The sequence below is a fragment of the Aphelocoma coerulescens genome (assembly GCF_041296385.1).
Source record: "Aphelocoma coerulescens isolate FSJ_1873_10779 chromosome Z unlocalized genomic scaffold, UR_Acoe_1.0 ChrZ_unloc_scaf_1, whole genome shotgun sequence".
NCBI lineage: Eukaryota > Metazoa > Chordata > Aves > Passeriformes > Corvidae > Aphelocoma > Aphelocoma coerulescens.
Genome location: NW_027184086.1, coordinates 1800702 through 1825244, shown reverse-complemented (window position 1 = coordinate 1825244; position 24543 = coordinate 1800702). Strand labels below are relative to the sequence as shown.

General features: G+C 34.7%; 1 protein-coding gene across 1 annotated transcript in view; it reads right to left on the bottom strand.

Moving 5' to 3' along the window:
* FBXL17 (F-box and leucine rich repeat protein 17) overlaps positions 1-24543 on the bottom strand; it is a 274412-nt gene that overhangs the window by 81797 nt on the left and 168072 nt on the right. Inside the window, exon 7 of the mRNA XM_069002618.1 lies at positions 11110-11186. Coding sequence (XP_068858719.1) covers positions 11110-11186 — 77 coding nt within the window. The remainder of the gene's footprint in view (positions 1-11109; positions 11187-24543) is intronic.

Below are 24543 nucleotides of genomic sequence, written 5' to 3'. Positions count from 1 at the left end.
AAATATCCAGGGAGAACCACAGTGAGCCAGAGTGGACCCAATCAAGGGCTGGTGACAACCCCACCCTGGGTGCCTGGCTAGACTGAGTGACTCAGACAGGTCTCGTTCAATCAAAATTTCTATGATTTATTGATTACACCAAATTAATAGTATGGTTAATACTCTAATGCAAGACCTAGACCTTTGAGAAACCCTTGCAAACAAAAAACAATGATGGTTTCATACTTGGAATTTTTTGTTTACTGGTTGCTTGCTAAACTTCATGACAGTAATTTTTTTCAACTAAATTGAGAAAATACTTCTGTTTAAGGTGCATTAATTCACATACTCATAAAACAAGATGCATGAACTAATTAGCTGTTTAAGAGAACACACACTTTTAAACATAAATTTGACACTAGACAATTATTAGTGATGTAGGCCTACAGATTTAATCAAGGAACATACTTGATTTGTTACTTGAAGCAGAGAGAGATGATTTTACTATATCTTCAAATTAAAATGATTTACACAAAATGCAACCTATAATCTCAGTGCTTTCAAAATCTAGTAGTATGAAAAAATTCTTTTCCATTTCATCTTTATTTGAATATCCATACATAGCAAAAGTTCATGTTTCAAGAGCTCCTGAGTTCCTAAAAGATAATTGAGTTGCATCATGTATATCATACATTCTATTAAAATGAGTTTGAAAAACCCCAACAAAACATTGACCTGGAGTGTCCTCCCCTGCCCTCCGCAAAAAAAATCCCCAACTAACAATGTTGTCGGGTTACTGAAAAGTTTTATAAATCTGTACACTGGATCATTATGCCTAGATAATAACATTTAAACATTCCCATATTTATACTTTTTTTAGAAGTATCTAAACAGTTTGACATGATGGAATATATTTCACCTACCTATTACAAAATATGTAAAAATGAACAGAATATCCCAAACTGCACATATTTTAGAATTTCAGATATATTAAATTTGCCTTCTTACACTATTCAAGAATCCTCTTTAATCACATTTATTCCTTTCTCTCTGTACTAACAATCTTGCATATTACATTTTTGGACATATTTTCCTACTCTTCTGTATTAGGCATCTTGTAATTAGAAGAAATATGGTTCAGTATGTATAGCAGAAATTAAGGGATGATGGCACCAAGCCAAAGAGAACTGCAAATAAAGCAATCTTGCTGTCTGAGTGTTCTGGAAAGATACTTGGCATTTCAAAAGCTAAAATGATCCCACTTGACTTATGAGAAACTAAAATACATAATTTAAAAGCTACTTTGAGCCTAATTTTTTTAATAGAAAACTCTTCAAATATTTGAAGTTGACCAAAACAAAATTTTTATGTCAATTTATTAATTTTTGAAATTTGAAACAATGATTACTTGATTACTTATGAAGTGAATCACATTCCCTCCATTGGTGACAGAACAGTTTCCACACTCTGTATTACCCTGTGAAGAGTTTACAGTTTACAAAGATAGCATGAACTTCTTCGTATAATTCATTACAGATGTAAAAATGACATGCTTTTGTCATAACAAAACTAACCCAGAATCACAATTAAAGGAATGTAGAGGGGAAGTACCACTCATTACATTTCACTAACTAAATTAAAATATTTTTTGGAGGTATCCTCTCTTTTTAGACAAGTTGGTAAAACCCCAGGTATTAATTATTACATATTTTGCTGTTGAGTTGTAATTCATGTTTCAAACCAATATGAATTAAAAATAATCCAGTCCATACTACTTGATTATTAAGTATTTGGCCACAGATCCAATACTTACATATAACAGATCTATTCAGCACATTCACAGTGAGACCTCAGTAATATGTCAAAAGGCAGATAGGTAGTAAAGTTATAGTTTTTTTTCATGTTCTCCTTCCAGTTGTTAAAAACACTTAACCATTGAACTGTTTTCACTAAACATTTCATTTTATAAATTAAAAAAATAAAGCTCTAAACCAGTATTTATCATGTGCTGTAGTATTAGAAATTTAGTTTCCTTTCTATTCTAGTGAGCAGAAATCATTAAAGAAATCATTAAAGAATATTTTTTTAAAAACTTAAGCATTCAAAATAACTACACTACTGGTATGTCTACAAAGCACTTTATTTAAATTTTTTATGGCAGACAGACAGATTATGGTCAAAATTAGACTTTTCTTGAGTAATTTGCGTATTAGAGGAATTCAACAAACCAAGGGAACATACAAAATAGAATATTGAAAGGAAATTCTTCCACCAAAAAATGAATGTTTTTAAAGATTTGACTTAGTTTGAGCAATTATGATGAAACAACTTTATTACTTGCTAAGAACTTTAAACAACAGTTTTCATGTTTAAGAACTGTGAATTTGTTTCTCCCTTTTTGATGTCATCTGGAGAAAACATTCACTTTTATTTAGGCAACACTGTAAAAATGCGCTAACTTTAAAATGTAATTTGTAAAATATATTTTATAGTGCAGTTAAAAGGGGGATCATAAAACTAGCTCCTTGAAGTTCGGAGAAATAAATTGCAACTGCAAACTATCAGTCACTGTAAAATATGGTGCAAATCTTTACTTCTATGATTACATATATCAACAAGAGTTCTGTATCATAACCCATTAAATAGAAAAAGACTTGGTATATTATTTTTTTTCTTCTTTTTGAGCTCTGTTTCTCTCACTTAAGAAAAATACAAATACTGCTTTAAAATTTAGATATATGAGAAGGAATGTTAAATAATCCCCTCTGAGACTAATATTAGGTTTATAGGAATAATTTTAAATGCAGTAAATGTATGGATTTTTTAAAGTATAGTGTTAATTGCTACTCAACAAATAATGTGGTTTAGGGGCAAATTTTAAATAAATTCAGAAGTCCAATGAAAAAAATATAAAACTGGACTATAGCAAAAGTGTTAATGTGAGTTGCAATTGGTGCTTATCAGAAAACATTACATGTGTTAAATATTTAAACTAAGTTATTCTATCCAAGACAGAAATAAATTCATACTAAATAAAGTTTCACAATTATTTTTGTTAAGTAAATCTACCTCTGACTGCAAATCAAATGTTCCATTAGAATTGGTATTCTTCCTTGCAGTGTGACATTAACAGACAGTGTTTGAAATGAAAATATAAAATGACAGTACATTTTGTTGGTAGTCTTAGGACAGGCAAAATAAAAATTTTATAAAAAGCAACAATGACCCTAATGTTCATGATATCATCATAATTGCACAATTTAAATGTAATCATTTATTTGCACTTTAAATCAGTCTTGAGCTCCAAAGACAAATGTTTAGATACACTACTTTTGCTGTGTGGTAGCTCACTGGAGAGGCACCCAGTACACAAGGGTCAACATGGGCACTGGAGGAATAAAGCTGTAAGTTACTTCTTTTGGTCACACAAAAAAGGAAAATACAACTAACACAAGAGAACAGAAGTCAGATCCTGAGTTAAATGGAAGTTCGGTTTTATATTACAGTCTCCTAACACAGTAAATAAAGCAAATGATTAAACAAGAACCTGAAAATATATTTCTGGCAGCACATGCAGAGGTTGTGGCCACTTCAATTTTTGTTGTATCAGAAATATGTGTCTTGGAACTCAGAAATAAGATGCATTTTTCCTGAAGATTAACTTAAGCACTTATCTCTAGTGATAAAACAGCACAAAATTAAATTTTCTATTATGACTGATAAATTGCTGCCAAATTTCTCACCAAATAATTGAAATAACAACATAAAGCACTGTGTTTCCCACAGAAAAACTTAAATTAGAATAACAAGACCTGTGGATCTCTCTACAAGACAAATCAAACCTGAAGTACAACACATCTCTGTTTTCCACATTTAGAACAAGCAACTGGGAACAAACTGTGTACAAATCATAGTCTTCTGCTCTGTTCATCTTGATGATTCAAAAGTGCATCTACATCCAGCTTCCTGCAGCTGGCTATTATACTGCATTTTTTTTAAGGGTACAGGTTAAGGGAGACAACCCACCTTCCAGTATGACAAAAAATAGTTTGAAAGTTTGTCTCATCTCATTGCTCAAACAGAAAATCCTTTATTATGTACCATAGGACAAAGGATTTGACTGTCTGTTATTTGAGAAATACACTATTGCAGTAATTTATCTCACTGTATGGGTCTTGAAGATGCACGGTGGTATCTCAAATCAACTTCTAAAGAAAACTGCATGCCATTTTTGTGGCATTGGGAATACTGATAAAACACAAAAAGAAAATTTGGGTTTTTGATAGTTATGAATTATATATTGTGCTGGCAAGATTGTTCAAGGGCTCTTTTCTGCTTCAGGGATTATTTTTGATAAAGTTTTAATTTGACTTTTTCTTATTAATGATTTCCACAGACAGGTGACTAAAGTTTTCTACTCACTCCTGAACATTCCTAAACATTCATAACAGAAATAAAAATGATTTCTTCTGATAGGGTTCCAATCCCAAAATACATCAATATAGAGCTCTTTCCTCACATTAATAAGTCTCTTGGTTTCAATGTCAATGGGATCCCTTATAGAAACAAAATTAGGTGTCAATACCTGCAAGATGCTATAGGAGCAACTACTCCAAATTAAAACAACAATAATAAATATAAAACCAAACAAGTTTTAAAATGTCCTAACAAAACCTCTACACTGTAATTTTTCCTCCTAGCTGAAGGGAAATTTTCAGAGGTTTTGAAATACATGAAATGACTCCAACTTCACCCTGCACACTCCAACATAAACAGTAATGCCATCATAATGGAGGAAGAGACAGTAAGTTATACTGTGCGTTGTTGGTTTGTTAAACTATGTAAAACTCTGAAACTCACCTCTATTGCTAGAATAAGCTTTCACAGATCCTCATAATTACCAGGGTTTCTATGGAAATATTTGCTTCAGAATTCAGAAAGAGTGAACATTTTAATACAAAAGCAAAGAAAACCCCCTTACCAGCTGCTAGAGATTTTGTCAAAGGAAGTAAGTATCATTAATACATACAACAGGGTACAGATTGCTTGCCACCTACTTGCTCTTCAGGTAGTTTAATTCTTACAGTCTACTGGAGTTTAAGTTGCAGCCTATGCACAGAAAACATATACTAAAACCAAGCAAAGAACCTTGAAATTTGGCACTAAACACCAACAATCCTGCTGATTTACTTCAGTGATTTCAGGTTTCTGAATAACTAACAGAACAAAAACTAGAGAGAAAATATTTTTGTGAAAAGGAAGAGAAAAATTTTATAAGAAAGCAATATATATGCGTATATATAAAGTAGTTAGATACTACCATATACTATATTACCACCGTTTTATACGAACACAAAGATACATACATATATACATAACATACACAACACAACTAAAGAAGGTAACAGAGGCTCTGGTCCTCTGTACATTTTTCTACAAGCATAAACATATTTTTCAGTGTGATAATCGCTTGTTCTCACTGCATCATTAAAAGAGTGCAAAAGAGAAAGAACCACACACAGGATAGGAAAACCTAATAGGGGAAAGATTGATTCAGAGAAGAGAAACTTGGAACTCAATACAGCAGCAATTTCAAACAATTTTGAAAGAGACAATGAAAGTTGTATTTATTTAAATGATGTAAACTGAGGGAGAGATTGCAAACCAGTAATGGGTGAGCATGAAATATTTTAAACTCAGAAATCTATTTACCACCTGTTCTGTTCTGTCTATCCATAAATGCTGCACTTATCCCCCCCAAAACGTATTTGCCTTCTGAGTTATACTGTGCAAAAGACATGGTGTTTTAAAAACAGATTTTAAAAGGCTAATATTAGGAAAGAAATAGTTTTAGTGAGATCAAGCCTTAGAGAGATTTGCTAATCCAAGTGAGAAGCAGACATTAAACATTCTCTTTCGTGAAAATACCCACAGTATGCTTAATCTTTATGATTTACATGACAAATGGTAAATATTGGAAGGAAAACACAAGCAACTCTCAGTAGGACAACCCTATCCGTTAATAATTAACATATTCTATTTTAAAATAGAAAGCATATGTATCCTAAATATTTAAACATTAGAGTTTAACAGTATCTTGGGAAACTATTTTAACATTGTTAGTGGTATCTCACTTCTCAGAAAAGAATCCATAATCCAGTTATGAAGAATAAACACAAGTTACAGTTATGTTTTTTTCTTGTGACAATTGGACTTGATTCAGTATAAATGCTATCTTATTCCTCCAGATTTCTACTTGTAATAGCTATGCCCTATCTGTAACATTTTCATGTAAAAACTATATAATTCCATTATAGTTTCGTGAAACTAATTTTTTTGCTTCAGCAAACACCCTCAGAAGAAGAAAAACCTTTAAAAAAAACCCCATGTGTCCTCAGAGACACTAAATGCATCATTAAATGTTGAAAACACGCAGTATGAGAAAGGAATAGTAACTATTTTAGAAAAGAAAAAGGCTACATAGCTAGAGAGCTCTTTTTCAATACTCAGAATCTTAAAGTTATCAGCAAAAGACCACAGTTCATCTCAGGTCCTTGTGACAAGCATTTCTTCTGAAAAGCTTTGTGCAATTACTTTACAGCCAGAAATAGAGACTTTTTAAGTTACACAAAATCCAGAAGTACTAGGTAATGGAAATTCTACAAGACAACTATGAAGACAACTGTCATCTTCTGCAGGTTACTTGACAGGAAACACTGTGAGATCAATTTATTCCCTGCATTCTGCTAACTGCACTCCTAGTAATGACCATTTGGGCACTTTGTTTTTTCAGAAAGTTCTTCAGTGATTGTTCTCAAGGCACAGCACTGAATTTGTACACTTTGTACAAAGCACTGAATCTGAGCACTTTATTTCAAACGTTCTTCAGAAGTGACTTCTTTAGGGGTTTATTTTTTGGGGTGGTGGTGTTCGGCTTTGTTTTTTGCCCCCCTATGTTCTGTTAGTGGAAGCCTACAATTCAAAGCTTGCCTTGAAATTCTTTTCTGCACCTACAGAGGAAACACTGGTCTGACTGCTTTTCTAAAGTGGAAGTAAAGCATTAAAGACTTTTATCTTTCACTACTGCAAAGAATGTGGTTGTAAAGTAATTCTTAGTGAAAATATACACTTAACATTACTGCAAGATCAGACCCTTAAAACATCTACTCCTGTTTCACAGGCTAGTTTCATCGAATCTTTTTATCTTTGAACACAAAATCTCACTTTTGTGTTTCAGAGCGCATAGCACTCTGCACTATTACAAACTTGGTAAGTAATAATTTGCTTAAAACAAATTCCCAGCACTAAGGATATCAATAAAACCCAGAACTAAAGCATAAAATCAAAGAGACAGTTACACAATTCTGTGTGTGCTTGCTGCCCTAGCTCACCACTCTACATCTTCACATCAACCTAATTCATTTGACACACAGTCTCCCCACAGCTGAGAAAGTCCTGCTTCCTTACCAGTTCTTAGGAAAAGCTTAAATACAAATCCTGCCACATTTAAGTAAAGTTAAGGTTGTGAAACAAATCAATAAAAGGCAGGAAATTCAAATATAATACTGACAATCCATGCTTAATTCATGATTGCTTAACAAAAGGGCGAAACGGTATGAGGAAATAATGTTCAGCTTTAACTTCACTCTGTCTGTGTTCTTGGGCAAACAGGTGTTTTTCTCAAAGATTATACTAATTCAGTCTGCCCTGTCAGTCTAGATGCATTCGAGTGATTATTTAGCATTTAACAATGTGTTGGATGTAAAGAAACTTTTAAATTAATTGTCAGCATCCTAGAATGTTACACTCTAATAGACATCATTAATTAAAAATACATCTTGAGAAAATTATGCTGGACCAACCTAAAAAAGGTTATAATAACATAATTTATTTCAGAAATAAACAAAGCACACTTTTTGTATGCAAAAATACAAAATTATTCATTTTGTAATGCAACATGAAATAGAGAATTTTTTTTTTTCTCATCAGTTAACACCTCTCCATATGTACACATATTTCAATTCCTGTTTGAATCCTAATCTGTGTGAATACTATAAAGAATATTTTCCTGGTCAAAAAAATGTCAGAAAAAGGAATGCAGCCTATGGCTACACTATTAGAGTGTAGGGGGTTTTATTTAATCTTTTAAGCTTCCAAATAAAACTTAGTATTTTAGTGTGCTTTAAAAATACTACTTAGATAAAAACCATGTATGCCTGGTAGTTTCGTATACTACCAATCCTATGCAGAAATAAGAAAAACAAAAGAAGAAAATTAATAAAATGACAAAGAGCACAGTTCACATCCTTCTCTAAAGGACATGAAATTACCTCACACATACATACCTTATTGAGTTAATTGCAGGACAATAATAACAGGTTTTGCTTTAATTATTTTCTTTATTTACTGAAGTTGTTATTATTATTGATGAATTAATGTATCACATGATTAAAAATTTTGCTGGAAATTAGAAATATTACTTTTTTTCCCAGCTGAGTTACTAAGCAATCATGATCTTTGATCCCAGACATCAAAATTCTGCTAACTTTCAGAGCATAAAAAACCTGCCATTGAATAGTTTCAAAGAGGGCTTTCAAAATCGTGCCTCCATACAAACCTGGTGTCAAGATTTTAATTGTTAAAGCAAGGACAATTCTGTGTTTCACCCTCGGGATATGAAAAAAAAAAAGCACACTTGCACAGGACTGTGTGCTCCCACCCAGTTACAGCCTCACAGAGCCTCAGACACTCCCTGGCGGAGCCTGAACAACTACATGTGTGAAGTTGTTAAGTCTTTGTAAGACCACGGGACACCACCTAAAAGATTCCCTGAGAAGTCAGGCACATGCTCCTCAGCTGATTTCCTCTACCTGACAAAATACAAAGGTACTGAGGACATGAGGGCTTCAAAAGCCTCTGAGGAGCAGTGGCTGCTCTTCTCCCCAAGGGAGAGTGACAGATTCTTTGATAAAGGAGGTTCAACAACAAACAGAGCTCACAGCACTGTAAGGGGCTCACTTTTTAACTTACCAGCAACAAAAACAAATGAGAGAAAGTCTTCAACTGAACTGCCAGAAAATAAATGAGAGAAGGGTGATGCCTGGTTCAACCCTGCAACACTCTTGTTAACCTAATTAACATTCACTTGCTATCACATTTTTAATCGAAGGAAAAATTTTTACTTACTTAGAAACCATAAATTATGCTTACAAATTCTACTTTGTTACAATTTGTTTTGCATTTTCAGCTCAGATATTAAAAGCAGAATTTATTTGTCAAGTTGGCATGCTGAGATATGCTGAAGATTATAATGCTAATCAATTAGTCAATAATGTATAAAAAACCAGTCAGTATCTCAGCTATTTTACTGGATTTTTAAGAGCAAAAAGAGTCAAATTTTTAAGCAAATAGTAAAATGTAGTAGCAACACTATCAATAGAAAATATTCTCAAAGTCCCAGTAACTGAGTACAATGATGCTGAGTGACTGCATTATTGACAGATGGGCCTTAGTATAGAGAAGTCAAGAGAAGCTCAGGTTGCACAGAGCAAATCAGCCAAATGCTATGTTTATTCTCCGCTCATTCATTCTCTAAAACATTCTTTTCTAGCTACGGACACTTCCTTTTCTCTCTCTTTAATCTTTCATAAGCAAGGTTTTCTCTATCCTAGGTTTCTTTGCTTCAGTTTTTCAGTTGTTTCCCTACTTTTGGGAAAAAAACATGTTTTCCTCAGAGTAACTGCACTGAATGAAGGGTGAAATCAGTTTGAGAAATTATTGATCCTTAAGACATGGATTCCATTATGTCCATGATAACCCTTTCCAGATGAGTTGTCAAAGTCAGAAGGGACAAGAGCAGGGCCTGCAGATTCTGTCTGTAGTACACAGACAGAATGGACAAGTCTGCCTTCAGTCTCTGTCCTGCACCTCTCACCCTTCAGCAGTGACAAGAAGCACCTTCATTATTATCACCTTGTGTTCTACAGACAATTCCCCTCCCTGAATTTCTATGAGACATTTCACAAACTCAGAACTCATCTTGGACAAGTGGTGTCAAGCTGAGAAAATCTGTTTTTAACTCTGGCAACATCTATTCTGGCCATGGAAGTAAAAACAAGTGCGGACCAGAGGAATGGGCAGTAAAGGCCCATGTTCCCTCTCCTCTGCCATGCTCCAAGCTCTGCAGCTGCAACAGCTGCATGGTGGGCTCATGTTCTAATGCTGTGAACAAAAGGTGACAGAACAACACCCCCTGGAAGGCACAACACAAACCCCAGTGAAGTGCAAAATGTGAAAAGGAAAATAGAATGAGTTTGCAACCACTGGAATGATCATCACTTTGACATAGTAATTCTTTATTAAAAGCTAGGGAGTATAAAGTTTAAAAAAAAAAAAAGTGAATGAGAAACAGAGAAGCAAAATAATCACCAAGCCTGAAATAACATCTCAAATACACAGTTTGTACATCCTACTGAAATTTAGGCACATAAGTGGGAGACAGAGATTTGAGAATCTGGCCTTATGGCCTTATGGCAGAAATAAGTGTCTTATTTAAGGTCAGTATCTTATCTGAAAAAACTAAGACAAAATAAAACAAAGCAGCCTTTCCAAACAAGTCCTAGAAGTTTTCCTCTTCTAAATACAAAATATGTCTTTCTATGAGGCCTATCACACAGGACATTTAATTCCTAAGGTGCTCCTCTCTATTTTATCATAACAGCATTTTTAAAGGATCATCAACCTCATTCAAATTTTATGGCTTACAACAGGTGACCAATCCACATTCTTGCTTGCTTAGTTATGCTTTTACAGCATCTAGAAACACATATTTTTTTGATTTTGCTCTCAAATATTCTCCTGGTCTCCAGGACTATTAAAAAGGGACCCTACCCAGTCTGCCCAGTAATTGCCAATTCTGTAAGAATACTTTGCAGCAAATACATACACTGACATTCATACTTCTAACCACAGATATTTTTAAACATATCAAACACTTTTTATACATTTTCCTATTTTTATGGATGAAGGTTTTGAAAAATTTTATCTCTACATTTCCAACACTTTCTGTAACAGTTCCTGTGAACTCTGGTTCAATCTTCACAAAAATAAAGATATAGATATATTACATACCATAGTCTGTGATCTTACAGGATACTAAATACAGTTCTTTCAGGTTCCGTCCTTCTCTGGCAATCACCTCCACACATCTGGAAGACACAGTAAAATTACTGTTATAAGACAGTAAATCACTTTTAAATATCAAGAGTACAATCCACAGGTAAGATGTACTGTATCTCAGTTTCTTCATTTTGCAAATGCCCAATACATTTCACTGAAAATGAATACAGCTACATGTTTACACTGCAGAAAAATATTATTTTAGATTGAATGCCTTTATATGGATATTCTCCTAAGTCTAATATGTGAGTTGCTTGAAATGTATATAGGCAAGCACTTTGGAAAATTACACAAATGTGAATTTCCATTTCTTTATTACTTTGGAAAGTTTCTGTTGCAAATTTTAAGTTTTGGCAGCTTTCTTCCAGGGAAGAACTATAAATGCACTGTAATGAGGACAAAATATAAGAAAATGTAATTTTAAATTCATGTTTGTATTTCTTCAGTGGTTACTGCATGAGTCAGCATTCATCAGGTCATGAAATGTTACACGATCATGGTGTTCCAACACATCACTGGAGAAGCTTGTATAGATGAGAAAACAGCTCATTAATTTGCCTTATGATAACTGTGATGAATATGCAATGAAACATAGAGGTTTTTATGTTAGTCTTGCTGTTTGAATTTTGTAAGCAAGAAAATTAATATGACTTAACATATGAAATTAAATAGGAGCTTATTATGCACTTGTGACCAAACCCATATTACAGTGCAGTATTTCCAACTGCATTGTTTATAACACATCACTCAGAAATCACAGAATCATAAAATACGTTTTCAATCTATTAATGTAGCTCAGTTAGTTGTTCATTAGATCAGCTAGCATGACCATTGTGCTATTTTCTACATAGATACATTTTTTAAAGTGTATTTTATTGGATAAGTTGTAAGAATTTCTTCTGATCCAATATATTCGACTTTAATTTTCAGGTCAATTACCCAATCACTTACTCTGACACTTAAATCAATCCTTGAACAGTACATAAAATTAAATTACTTGTCAATTTCTAAGAAAATAAGTATTGCTGAATTTGTCATACTTTTGAAAGATACACCTAAATCTTCAGGGACCTTTTTCTTCCACTTACCACCTCCAATAGATTATCTCCCAATCTGATTTAACTGTTCATGCTAGCAATTTTAGATTTTAGAAGCAACCACCTAATTCTTACAATAAGACAATAACTGAACAACAGCACTTCATACCTATTTGTCCTCTCTCTGCTTCCTTCCACTACTAATAAACAGCACACTTCTGATGGAGTACCTTAATCACAGTTCCTTTAACACTATTATAAATATTCAACCCTGGAAAACTGTGAGAGCCTGATATTTAGAAGTTTTTTGCAATTCTTGTCATTAGGTAAAGGTTGCCTTACCTCATGAATACAAAAAGAAAATAAATAAATATCTAGACCGGGACTATGCTTTTTAATACAAGGTAACCTCAGAACTACAGATTTTCCTAAAATAAGATAAGATTTAGTGCATTAAACACACTCTATGTACATGGAAAACTTCTTCTCTTCCTGTAAGACATGATTCTGAAGAACATACTCATCTTTGTTAACTGGCTTATTAAGATAACTAGGCCATGAGAAATTTTTTTTTGTTATTTATTCCAAAAAAATACTTCCTAATAATGAGATTTTATTGCTAATATTGGTAATATGAGTAAACAGAAAACATCATCATATATTTTATTAGCAGTATTTTCATTAGGCATTTCAGCAAATAAGATATAATTGAAGAATCAATGGACACTAAGGTTAAAAGAAGCTTTTCTTAATTCTCAAATATATAATTTAGCAGAGCAACCCTATTATGAAACACTTCTTACCTTGGATAAAAATTCTGAACCCAGAAATATATTTTGAAAATTGTATCTAATGACTCTAAAAGTTTTCAAATTATTTTTGCTAATTTTTACTCACTGAGAGACAACTAATCTAATAAAACTGAAGTATAACCATCGGTGTCGAGAAATACCACCACAAGACAGTCAAGATGACATTAAAGACTACCTAATTTTCTCTACAACTTCAGTTGCACGCCTTTTCAATCAGTCAGGGTCAAATTCGTACTATCTGCACAAATGCAAAAGCACTTGACTTGTGTGGCCCTTATAAATGCCTCCTTTAATCCCTCCAGGTAGTGCCAGTTCTAAGGGTTAAAGTTTATCCAAGTGGCTTGAGTGACTCCAGTCCTGTTCTCAATGACATCTTGGAGTCTAAATGAAATACTCTTCACTTTCTTCTACTAGGAAAAGAAAACCTTCACAGTCTTCAGCTATATTCATTAAACACTGAAGGAAAAAAACAAAAAGAAAAAAGGTTAAAAAATGATGCTTTGACTCCCTCTTTTCTTTCTGTTTTTTGAAAATATGAAAATCACCTAACATCTAAAAGAATGAGGTAATGGCACATCTAGTTTGGAGGGAAAAAAAATTATATATAGCTAGAATACTGAATTTATGTGCTTCTGTGTGCTTTCTATACCTTGCATAAGTCAATCTAATTCCAGTTTTGATTTCTATTATCCTTTCTATAGATCATCCTCATGTAAATCAATCTGCAGAGACAGGAGAAACACTTTATATGGCCTCATTTCCCTCTGCTCTACCGAGGGTCACACAATACATAATTGCTAGTAACAAGTGACTTCTTCACAACATAAGGAAAAATAAGGGTAGTTGTGTATTTATTGCTTTTACCTTTTAATCTTTGTTAAACATGACAGCAAAGAAAAAGGTTAAAAGAACAAAATCAAATTAACCTTTTCTAGAAAGCAAGGATCATCTTAATTCTGTTGTAATAATCCATCAAAATGATGTCAGATTATTGTCATATCTATCTTTGGAAGTATTTGTATTTATGATGTTGCTGAACTAGACAACAAAGAAGCCTAACCTAAAAAAAAAAGAATCAGCATTATACTGGTATGTAAATGAAGAAAAGTTATTATTTAAAGCATTATACTGGTATGTAAATGAAGAAAAGTTATTATTTAAAGCTGTGGCAAATTACAGAAGTGAGCAAACCAGAAAGCTGAGCCCCATAAAACTTAGGGACTAACCCCTCTCTGTTAGGGACATGGTGGCAACAGCTCTGTGCCAAGGCTGAGAGAACTTCTTAAATCCCTTGACCCAAAGTTACTGAGCAGGCTTTTATCAGCTGTATTAAATGTATTAAAATATAAACAATCTTCCAGAAAGAAGAGAGATTTTTACATTCGAAATAACTTATTACCAAAAATGAGCCAAGGAATAAAGAAATACAACTGGAGTTAGAGCTCGGCTAATATACATATCTGGATTAGAGCTGGCCAAAGTTAAAAATCTTTTCACTTCTTACTTTGCAAATGAGTATCATTTAAAACTATGTAACACATTAAAATATCAAAACAGGGAACATGAAAAATTTTAGGAAGACACTGCTTATTTATTAAACCTGAAAATATTATCCAATAAATGCTTACACCAAGCTTTCCCTAGATCTACTCAATATTTTATGAATGCCGTTCTCTGATAGACTGTTAGCAATTCAGTTTTATTGCATTCGACTCTAAAAGTAAGAAATTAATATCACATACTGTGAAATTTACAGTGCAATCAGAAGCCAGGAAAGGGCAAAAAGCACAAACTGGTTTCACATAAAGCAGCCAAACAACATTGAAGAAATCAAGAATATAACTAAAAATGTACCTACATACTATTAGTTCAAAATAGAGTTATATATTATATAAATATATATAATATATATATTAATTCAAAATAGAGTTGTAAGACCACACAAGTCTGTAAGATAACTAGACATGAGATAACTGAGCACTGTGACGCTGAACATATCCACACGGAAAACATCCCAAAATTCATGATATTCAGAGACTAATAAACCTAAGATTGTCTCTTACTGTTGAAATTTCTAAAGATGTCTTTTGACTTCAAAAATGAAAAAAATCTCAAGGTGAAAACAATATAACTATAATGTTGCTCAACTTTCAGCAATTGCTATCATGAGAAAACTCTCCATCTGGATTACAGAAACTACAGAAATTTGTCCACTAACACATAGTTGTTATACTGCTCTTCCCACCTGGTTTGTAGACATGAAAAATTACTTAGGTCTACAAAGACTTACTGGTATAAAGTTTCTCTGCCAACAAGTCTCTTCAAACGTAACAAAACTGCATGACTGAAACACAGGTATGTCTACTGACATCTCCAAATTTAGGCCAATATTCTTGATAACTTCCCACATACAAATATGTGCAATGTTTTCTCAGAGTCAAGGTTTATGAATTCCCAAAATTTAAGAGTTTAAAAATAATAATAAAACTCCAACAAATCAGAAAAAAAAAGTCATTTGAAACCCTGTAATTTTCTTCTCCTAGCCAATTGATCCCTACATTCTCTGACCTGAATGAAAGGTTAATGTTGATGAAGTAAACGGCAAGCTTCTACTTGTAAGAAAAGATAACACAGATCCCTGAGTTATGAAAAATAATCATGTGTGTATATATATATATATATATATATATGTGTGTGTGTGTGTTTATATATATGTATTTTATATGTGTGTGTATACAAACACAGAGCTAATAAATTTCTGATCTAAATCTGAAAACATGGGAAAATTGTATTTGCGGCAACTGAAAGGAGCTAATGAGAAAATATGAGTACAGTATTTGTGGTGTAAGTGGTCCTGGGAGACCTTGTTACAGTCCGAGAGGCTCCTCAGCCCTGCGCAGAGCTAATTGGAGTTGCCATGTACTGGTTATGAGTCTACAACTTGAGGGAGTGAGTGAGCTTTACCCACCGAAGAGCTATAAACCCCCACAAAACATTAACATACCACCTTGGTAAGGCTCAAAGACTTGATTGCAAGTCTTCTGTGGCATTTGACTGTATTCGTCTCTAAGTGGTCAAGTGAACACCTTGCTATCCCTCAAATCAAAGACAACAGCACTACTGGGAAGCAAGAGGGAGCTCGGAAAGAACAAGAACACTAAAATATACCATGGAAACTATAAACCTCTCATGAGGAAATATATAGTGCTCCTCAAAAATTAGCATTTCAAGCATTATATTCAGGCAGAAAAAAATAGCTGCACATGTAATAACACTCAGAGTCATCGGTTTTGATGCCTTAAATTTTCCAGTGGAAGGCAGTAATGCAATATAATAACCAAATCTCTCCTGTAACAAAATGAAACCTCTAACCACAGAAACATATATAGTCTTAAGAAATTGATGTAACCTGAGGCCCACTGCACTAGAAAAGAATAATTTAAAAGTTAAAATAGTGGAAATACTAATGGTTTACTGACAGATCTATAAACCCTTGTAAAACCTCTTAACAATAAATTATGAACTTAATACCCTGATGGATACATGTTCTTGGTTCAGGATTCTCTTTCATTGATCATTTTTTTTGCGTTATGAACAATAGATATCTTTCAATATGTTTGTTTTCTAGGAATTTATACTAATAAGAGGTATGATTTTTACTTGTTACCCTTGTACACAGTACTGCCATTTTAGAATCACATTCAAAATATGTATTTTAAAATTATTTTTAATTTCAAGACCAAGAACTGAATCTATATGAAACAATATTAACCATAGAGACAGCAAAACAGGTTAAGACTTGTAATCAAAAGCACAAATGGAATTTGAAAAGCACTTTCTATCTGGAACCAATATGCAAAGTGTCATGAGTTATACAAGTTAACAGCAATTATCTTAGAGCAGACATTAAGTTGTGATTAGCAGGGAGATATTCTTTAGAAAAATCAATGTAATTTAAAATTGGGTTTGACAAACAGTTTTGCCACTTACAGCACAGGAAAACAGATAACATTTTTTTTTTTCATGCTGGAATTCACAAATAGCAGAGGTGAGGGCAGCCAAGTCCCACAGTGTCTGCTTGTGCTCTGAGCTAGTCAGGTGCGTGCAAGCTCCAGTCAGGGAGCTACACAGATAAATGAATCAGCTCGGTGCTTAAGCTATTACGCCCTGTCTTTCAGCAATAAATATCTGTTTTCAAATATTTATTAGTAGTCTTATCTAAATTAAATGCCTCCTGTTACCCCAACTGAACGTAAATCTAGAAAGCAATTAAACCAAGAAAGGAGAAATTTAGCAAATTGTTTAATTCCACTATCTGATTTTTACATGTAGTAGTATTCCAGGTGGCCTTCAGCTCCTTTCTGGCTTGGAAGAACTAAGATACCATAACAGATTTAACATAAATAAACAACTAGGAAACATAATCTTACCCTGAACCCCTCATAAATCTGATTTGCCACAGCTAATCATGCTTAAGCCTGGAAAACAATTAAATGATTTTTTTTTCTTATTTTTTTAAGAACTCTAAAATATTTTGGAATTCAGATTTCAAATGAACAGGCCCATCTGATACAGCACTTCAAATGCAGCTTCCTACATCTATTGTGGCAACCTGTCTACTGGCAAAAGAAAAACCAAGGAACTGTTCAGTACCAGCAAGCCCATGCATATTCCTTAGCAAACATTGTTTTGTATTATAAAAACAAATAATAGCGTCCTTCCTGAACTGTTTCAGTGGTGCTTTCCCACTAAAATACTTGCATTCCTGATATAGTACTGTTGAATTACTCCGCTACAGCGGTCAATAATTCAGAGTCCTAATGGCTGTCAGTGACAAGTGATGTCTTTCAGGGGTCCATATTGGGATCAGTGTTATTTTATATCTTCATTAATGACACAGATGAAGGGATCAAGTGCTCCTTCAGCAGATGACACCAAGCTGAGTGGTGCAGCTGACACTCCTGAGGGATGGGATGCCATCCAGAGGGACCTGGACAAGCTTGACAAGAGGCCCGTGGGAATCTCATGAGGTTTAATAAGGCCAAGTCGTGGTGCTGCACCTGGGTTGGGACAACCCCTGGTGCCAACCCAGGCTGGGGATGAACAGATCCAGAGCAGCCCTGCCTAGAAGGACTTGGGGGTGCTGGGGTGAGAGCTGGATGTGAGCCAGCCATGGGCACTGCCAGCCCAGAAAGCCAAGTGTGTCCTGGGCTGCATCCAAAGCCCCATGGGCAGCAGGGGAGGGAGGGGATTCTGCCCCTCTGCCCCACTCTGGTGAGACCCCACCTGCAGAGCTGCCTCCAGCTCTGGGGTCCCAGCACAGGAAGGACATGGAGCTGTTGGAGAGTCCAGAGGAGGCCACCAAGGTGATCAGAGGGATGGAGCAGCTCTGCTATGAGGAAAGGCTGATAGAATTGGGATTGTTCAGCCTGGAATAGAGAAGGCTTTAGGGTGATCTAATTGCAGTTTTCCAGTACTTGAAGGAACCTCGTAAGAAAGATGGAAAGGGATTATTTACAAGGGCATACAGAGAGAGTTAGGACAAGGGGGAATGGCTTCAAACTGACAGAAAGTAGGTTTAGTGTAGATATTAGTTTAGATATTTACTATGAGGATGGTGAGGCACTAGAAGAGGTGGGCCAGAGAACCTGTGGATGCGCCATCCCTGGAAGTGTTCAGGGCCAAATTGGAGGGAGCTCTGAGAAACCTGGTCTAGTGAAAAGTACTTCTGTCCATGGCAGGGGCGTTGGAACAAAATGATCTTTAAGGTCACTTCCAACCCAAGCCACTCTATGATTTTATGGTTAGTGTACTGGTGTAGAAGAATTGCTTACATACATATTACTTCCTCACACAGTGAATGTCACGATGGCTTTTCCTAAGGCAAATGTAAAGGCAACTGTCATAATGTTATCTGCTTGCAAATGTAAAAATGTACATATTTAGAAAATAATGACTGCACAGTAGCTACAGACAAGATGGAGAGTTTGCAGACTGTAAGTTCTATTTCTGTGCAAATAAGCAAATCCTTGTGAATTCAAACAAGATCTTTGAGGTCCCACTGCCACAGCAGTGTACAGAGAGGGTGAGGTGACATTCAGACTCTGAATATGTGTTATGGCTGAATCTTTAATTGAAATCATTTAGTAATGATGCCACACACGGAATGAAGTTCAGAGACAGACCACCACATTTGCTGCAAGTTCAGAGAAGTGCAAAGGAGAAGAAACAGTCCAACGAAGAAAAACTTGAAGTATTGGTGTAACTCTCTCTCCCAGTAAAATCACGCAAGGGCATACACCAGATCAGTTGCACTACTTCATGCATGGGGAGACTGGGCTTTGAGCATTGGTGGATTTAATTATTCCTCAGTTTTTAGAGATTATGTTTACATGCTTCAGGTCTCAAGGTGTTTCCTGGAGTTACAGTGGCCTCAGTTTTGACAGACTTTCTTTTTTTTTTTAAGTAGTCTTGTGCTAGACCATTAAGACTTAGTACAGAATAAGAGTAAAAATGACCTTCTTTTTTCAAAAGAAGCCTCCAAGTTTAATAGCAAACGTAAGAAATGGCAACTGTACTGCTGTGCTCTAACTTCCCATAAATGTTTTTTAGAGTATGCTTTTAGAATGCTTGGATAAACTTTAAGATAGTTCCATAAAAATGAAAAAACTTCACCTGATATTTTGAAAATAAAATACTGTGTTTATTCAGCTCTGTACTTCTTGATCTCAACAAGGAGTACACACAGATGAGAGAATATTTCACCACATTCACTGCTTTACTTTCATACCACAGGGGCTGACATACGCTTCACTGAGCTTTGCACATAGGCAGCTAATCTTATCTATTGGGATTTACCCTTTCAGACCCCTTTGTAGCTCTGACTTTTTTTCTAATTAAAAAAAGAACCCCTAACCTCTACCAGCAATTCATTAATGTACAGCTTTAAAGACTACCTTTCTTGAAATGACACTGCAGATCATGGTCGATGGGTCATGGGGACTGATAATGGATTTCATCAAAGCTATCTCCTGCTAACTCAAGAAAAGAGCAAAACCTCTGCCTCAGTTTCTCCTTTCCAAAATGGAAACATATTCCATAAATCTATTTTTTAACTGAGTTGTAAACAGATGTGATTAAATATTGCAAAGGCTCAGTTCATAAACATAAAGTCCCTATAAAAGTTTGATAAATATTCTCAATCTTATTCATTGGAACAGCAGTATTGCTAAGAGTTATGATCTAAATTTGTATGAGATGAACAAGGTTTACATGGGCAATTTCTTCCATTAGACAGCAGAAGAAGTAAAGTCTTTTACATGACATAAGGAAGCTTTCTGCAAAATAGTCCTATCATCACATCTGATATTTCTCCTCTACTGCTGAAGGACATTCAAGTTTGTAGTGCATTTCTGCTTATATAAAGTGATGATAGAGCAGAAGAGCCAGGATAATCAAAGAGGAAAAAAATAAAATCCAGTACTCATCATAATTCATGTATCTTTGGAATTGATTTGGGGTCCATTCTCTTTATACTTTAAGAATTAGAGCAAGTTGGTAGATCTGTTACATTCATTTAATTCTGCTGAAGTTAGCAAAACTGATGAAAGAAAAAATCAAGCTCAATGCATTTTTGGACAAATGCTATAAAGAAGAGAGATTACAGAATGTGAGCAATAACTGAGTTCTGCAGGTCTCACCCAAAGGGTAGCATCACAGCAGCAAAGCTTGTATGAGAACTTTGGAATACTTCATACATAATAGCTTACTGGAAATATTTTAGCATACAAATTTTAGCATAGGAAAAAATCTCCATGCCTGCTAAAATTATAAAATTCTTGATTTGCCATGAAATACTATCTAAATCTTGATAAGAATGCCAAGGTTCTTAGAACTTCACTTTAACTTGGAGAAAATGCACTGAGATAGCAATGTCTTTAAAAACAAACAAACAAACAAACAAACAAATGAAAGACCAAAAAAACAACCAGCTTAAAGGCAAATTCCAGAAGCTCTTCATGAAATGATAATGAATTCCTTTCCATGCGTCTGTCTGGCTAGCACTTCTGTTACTGGTACACTGCTTGGAGAAAGCAACAGAAAACAAGCTTGATGATGCTCTATATGATTTGTATGAAGCAGAATTGCCTCCTTTTAACTCAGAGAATCTACTAGTAAATATATTTATTAGAAGCTGAAAGAGTATTATTTCTTTCTATGTATCATGATCTTAACAGATTGCCAATTATCGTCTCTAAATGCAGATTTTAATACCATGTAATAAAGCACGAACTTCACCTAATGTTATTCATTCTGAAAGTACATAACAGGGTAACTCTTCATGTAATCTTACGGTAAAATAATCTGTCTAGAAGGAATATTAGGATATATTGTGTGCTTTCAAACTGTAGTGAGAAAACATGGTAGTTTTCAATAGCTGGAATTTTCATAACCGAGCAATTATAAACACATTCAGAAATAAGTGAAGAAACTTTTTTCATTCCTTCCCATCTTAGGGCCCTCTGAGTCGTGTTGATATGGTTCTGATTTTGTTAGGAATTCCGAGGGCTAGTAATTATTTATTTGTTGTATCATAGCATAGGTTATAGTTTTGTAAAAGAAATAAGACTTAGTGTTACCTGCCTGCACTTACATCTCAGTGTTGTCTGACTGGCTACCCCAAATGCTATCAAGTTGTTAAAAAGTAATAAATTGCCACCAAAAAAAACCAGAAAAAAACCGCAAAAACTTAAGAACAAGTAGAAGGATTGCGACTGAAATTGTATGAATTTGATATTTTTTTGTCCTAATTTTTCAGAAGCATTTAACAAACCCAATGGTTCAATATCATCTTCTAGCTGAGTTCTCAGTTCATTGATGTATCTTAAATCTTGACAGACTAAGTTTAGATGTCTTCCCAGCAACCCTCAGCTAACTTTGCACTGAAACAGAACAGAAACAGTCATGTGATTCCTTAATGGCATCTCAGCTATGGCAGTGATTATTATGTTCTACTGCAGACCAACCACAAACAGCATCAAATGATTTCTTAAACTGATCCAGCTATATCCACAAAAGTGTAACTGTCTAAACCATTAGAAATTATGCAGTTAATTAAAATCTACATATTAAAAAAACCTAAGGAAATTTCCATGTGTTGTATTTTTGCCCCTTTGAAGAGTTCAGGCAAGAATTCTGTGATGTATTCATAAACCATTATACATAACTATAATTCCATAGATTTTCTAGCAAACCATTATTAATAAAATACATTGAAAAATCTATGAAATCACCTAACTGCAGATCTACCTTTCCCTACTTTCCCATAGTAATATTGTATTGCATTAAAGAACTAAACTTTGCTGATAGTTTAAGCTTTCCAAAGAAAAGACAGTGTTAACCTATCAGTCTTAGCTCTAAAATTTGGCAATCACTTAAATCAGGTCAAACAGATTTGGAATTGTCAGCCCCTCTGTGCAAGAAGTCATTTCTGTATAAAAGTAACACAGGCACATTTCCCCACTCACCAGGGAAGTCGGGGGAAAAGCAAAGTAACTAGTGTGTGTGTTTGATGGAAACAGTGGGGGGGAGGAAAATGTTACATATTTTCCATATGTGCAACTTTGAGAAATCACAGAAGGAATAGTACTAAGACATAAGTTTGCTTGCAGTTTTTTAGACAGGTATGCAAGGCAGACAGCAGAGCATACTGGTGGTCAGCCAGAGCAAACACATCCAGCATCCAAGACAATGTTTCAGGGTTTTATGAACTCAAAACAGATATTATTTGCCAAGCTGTTCTGACATCTACCGTGTTCAGAATTTCTCTGGCTACCACCACATTTACTGGGGTGGCAGCAAATTAGAAAAAAAAGCAAGAAATCTCTGAAGCCCATTCAGAATTTTAGTAATAAAATCTGTATTTGGAGGACACCTTGTATTCTTTACACTGTACGCTAAGATATTCACAAGCAATACTGACAATGATGATTGCAAAAGATTATGTTCTCACTCTCTTAATTCTGATTAAATTACTAGTTTTCAAATTTCACATGGAAGCTCCAAGCATTTCCTGGATTATTGGCAGAACACATAAAGGAGTTTGTAACTCATTGCTGGACACAGTCATGTAACATTTTAATTCAAATTTTCATCTAGATAAAAACCTTCTTTATATTCTTACTAATTTGTCTGCACCTAAGATAGGCATGGTCAGTTTGAGTTTCTATTTGTCTTCAGATCCCAACATCCACAGGAGGACTGAAAACTTGTTTTCTAATTGCAGGACTGGAGTTCCCTTAGGAGGTACACAGGCAGCCAAAGTGACTCACAAAGCACAAGCAATGTGTGTATACTGGATTGAAAGATAAGTTTCTACCTGTTGCTCCAATTTAATTTTTTGTCTAGTACTTCAGCAGAAGCACATAGGATGAGTCTGCTTGAGAAAGAATGACTCTTCTCCCCCCTCCCACGGAAAAAAAATATAACATTTCTCCACAAAGCATAAATGCAAAATTATTTGCCATGGCAAGTAGTTTGAAATCTGTAAGTCCACGTACAGATTCTCCAGGTAGTGGCCTCAAACATTACTAGGCCTTCAAAGCAGTTCGTTGACAGGATTAATTACCTCCACTACTGGTTACTTCAAAGTGTTGACAAGATCTTAAATATTTCCTGTACCAGTTAGCATCCTAATGTGCACATGGAGATGTGTTTTAGTTAACGTTTGTCTTGGACATAGCAGCTAACATATAGGAAGGCAGACTAAATCTGTTGCTGGGGCCACAAATGGAATGTATTAACATTATTTAATTGCCTGAAGATATGTATCAGTTTCCTCTAAAACAAACAACTACCAAATCATGCCCCAAAAAGCAGAACAAGGCTCTTCATATTCTCATTCTAGCCAGTCATCATACAATTGCACGAAGTTTTCAGTTAAGGCACTTCATTAATAAGTGGAATCCTAATGCCTTTTTTGATTTTAGCGACTTTGGGTTTAATCCTAGATTTAGAAGAGTTCACTTACTATTTCCTCCTGCTATCTGAATGAATTCTTCAAGTATGTGACTAACCTTCTGCTTGGTACCTATACTGCTTTTTGTTGACAAAATGATGACAGTAGTTCTGCTTATTTCTGTCATAATAAGACCAAGGGAAGTATCAGTAAGCAGAGCTCATACACCTGGAATTCTTCTCCATTGGCTTTAACATGATCCCCATTTCCTGTTTGACTTGATCTGTGGCTCTGGATGAATTATTCACTGCACCCTAGGCACCTCAAGACATGATGAAACAAGGAATGAGCATCTTCAAACTAACTCCATCCCCACTAATCTACTGAAAAAAAATTACCTTCTCTGTGATGAAGTTTGGGACAGCAGTGAGGCTAGACCAGTGTAAAATAATGTTTCTATGATGGGTGGAGCAGTAAGTGGAACTGGCAGATCATGGAAAACCAACATGGCATCCTCTCCTGTGATTACATCAATCAACTAACACTAGTCACTGGTCAATATTTCTAAGTTCAGCAGGAG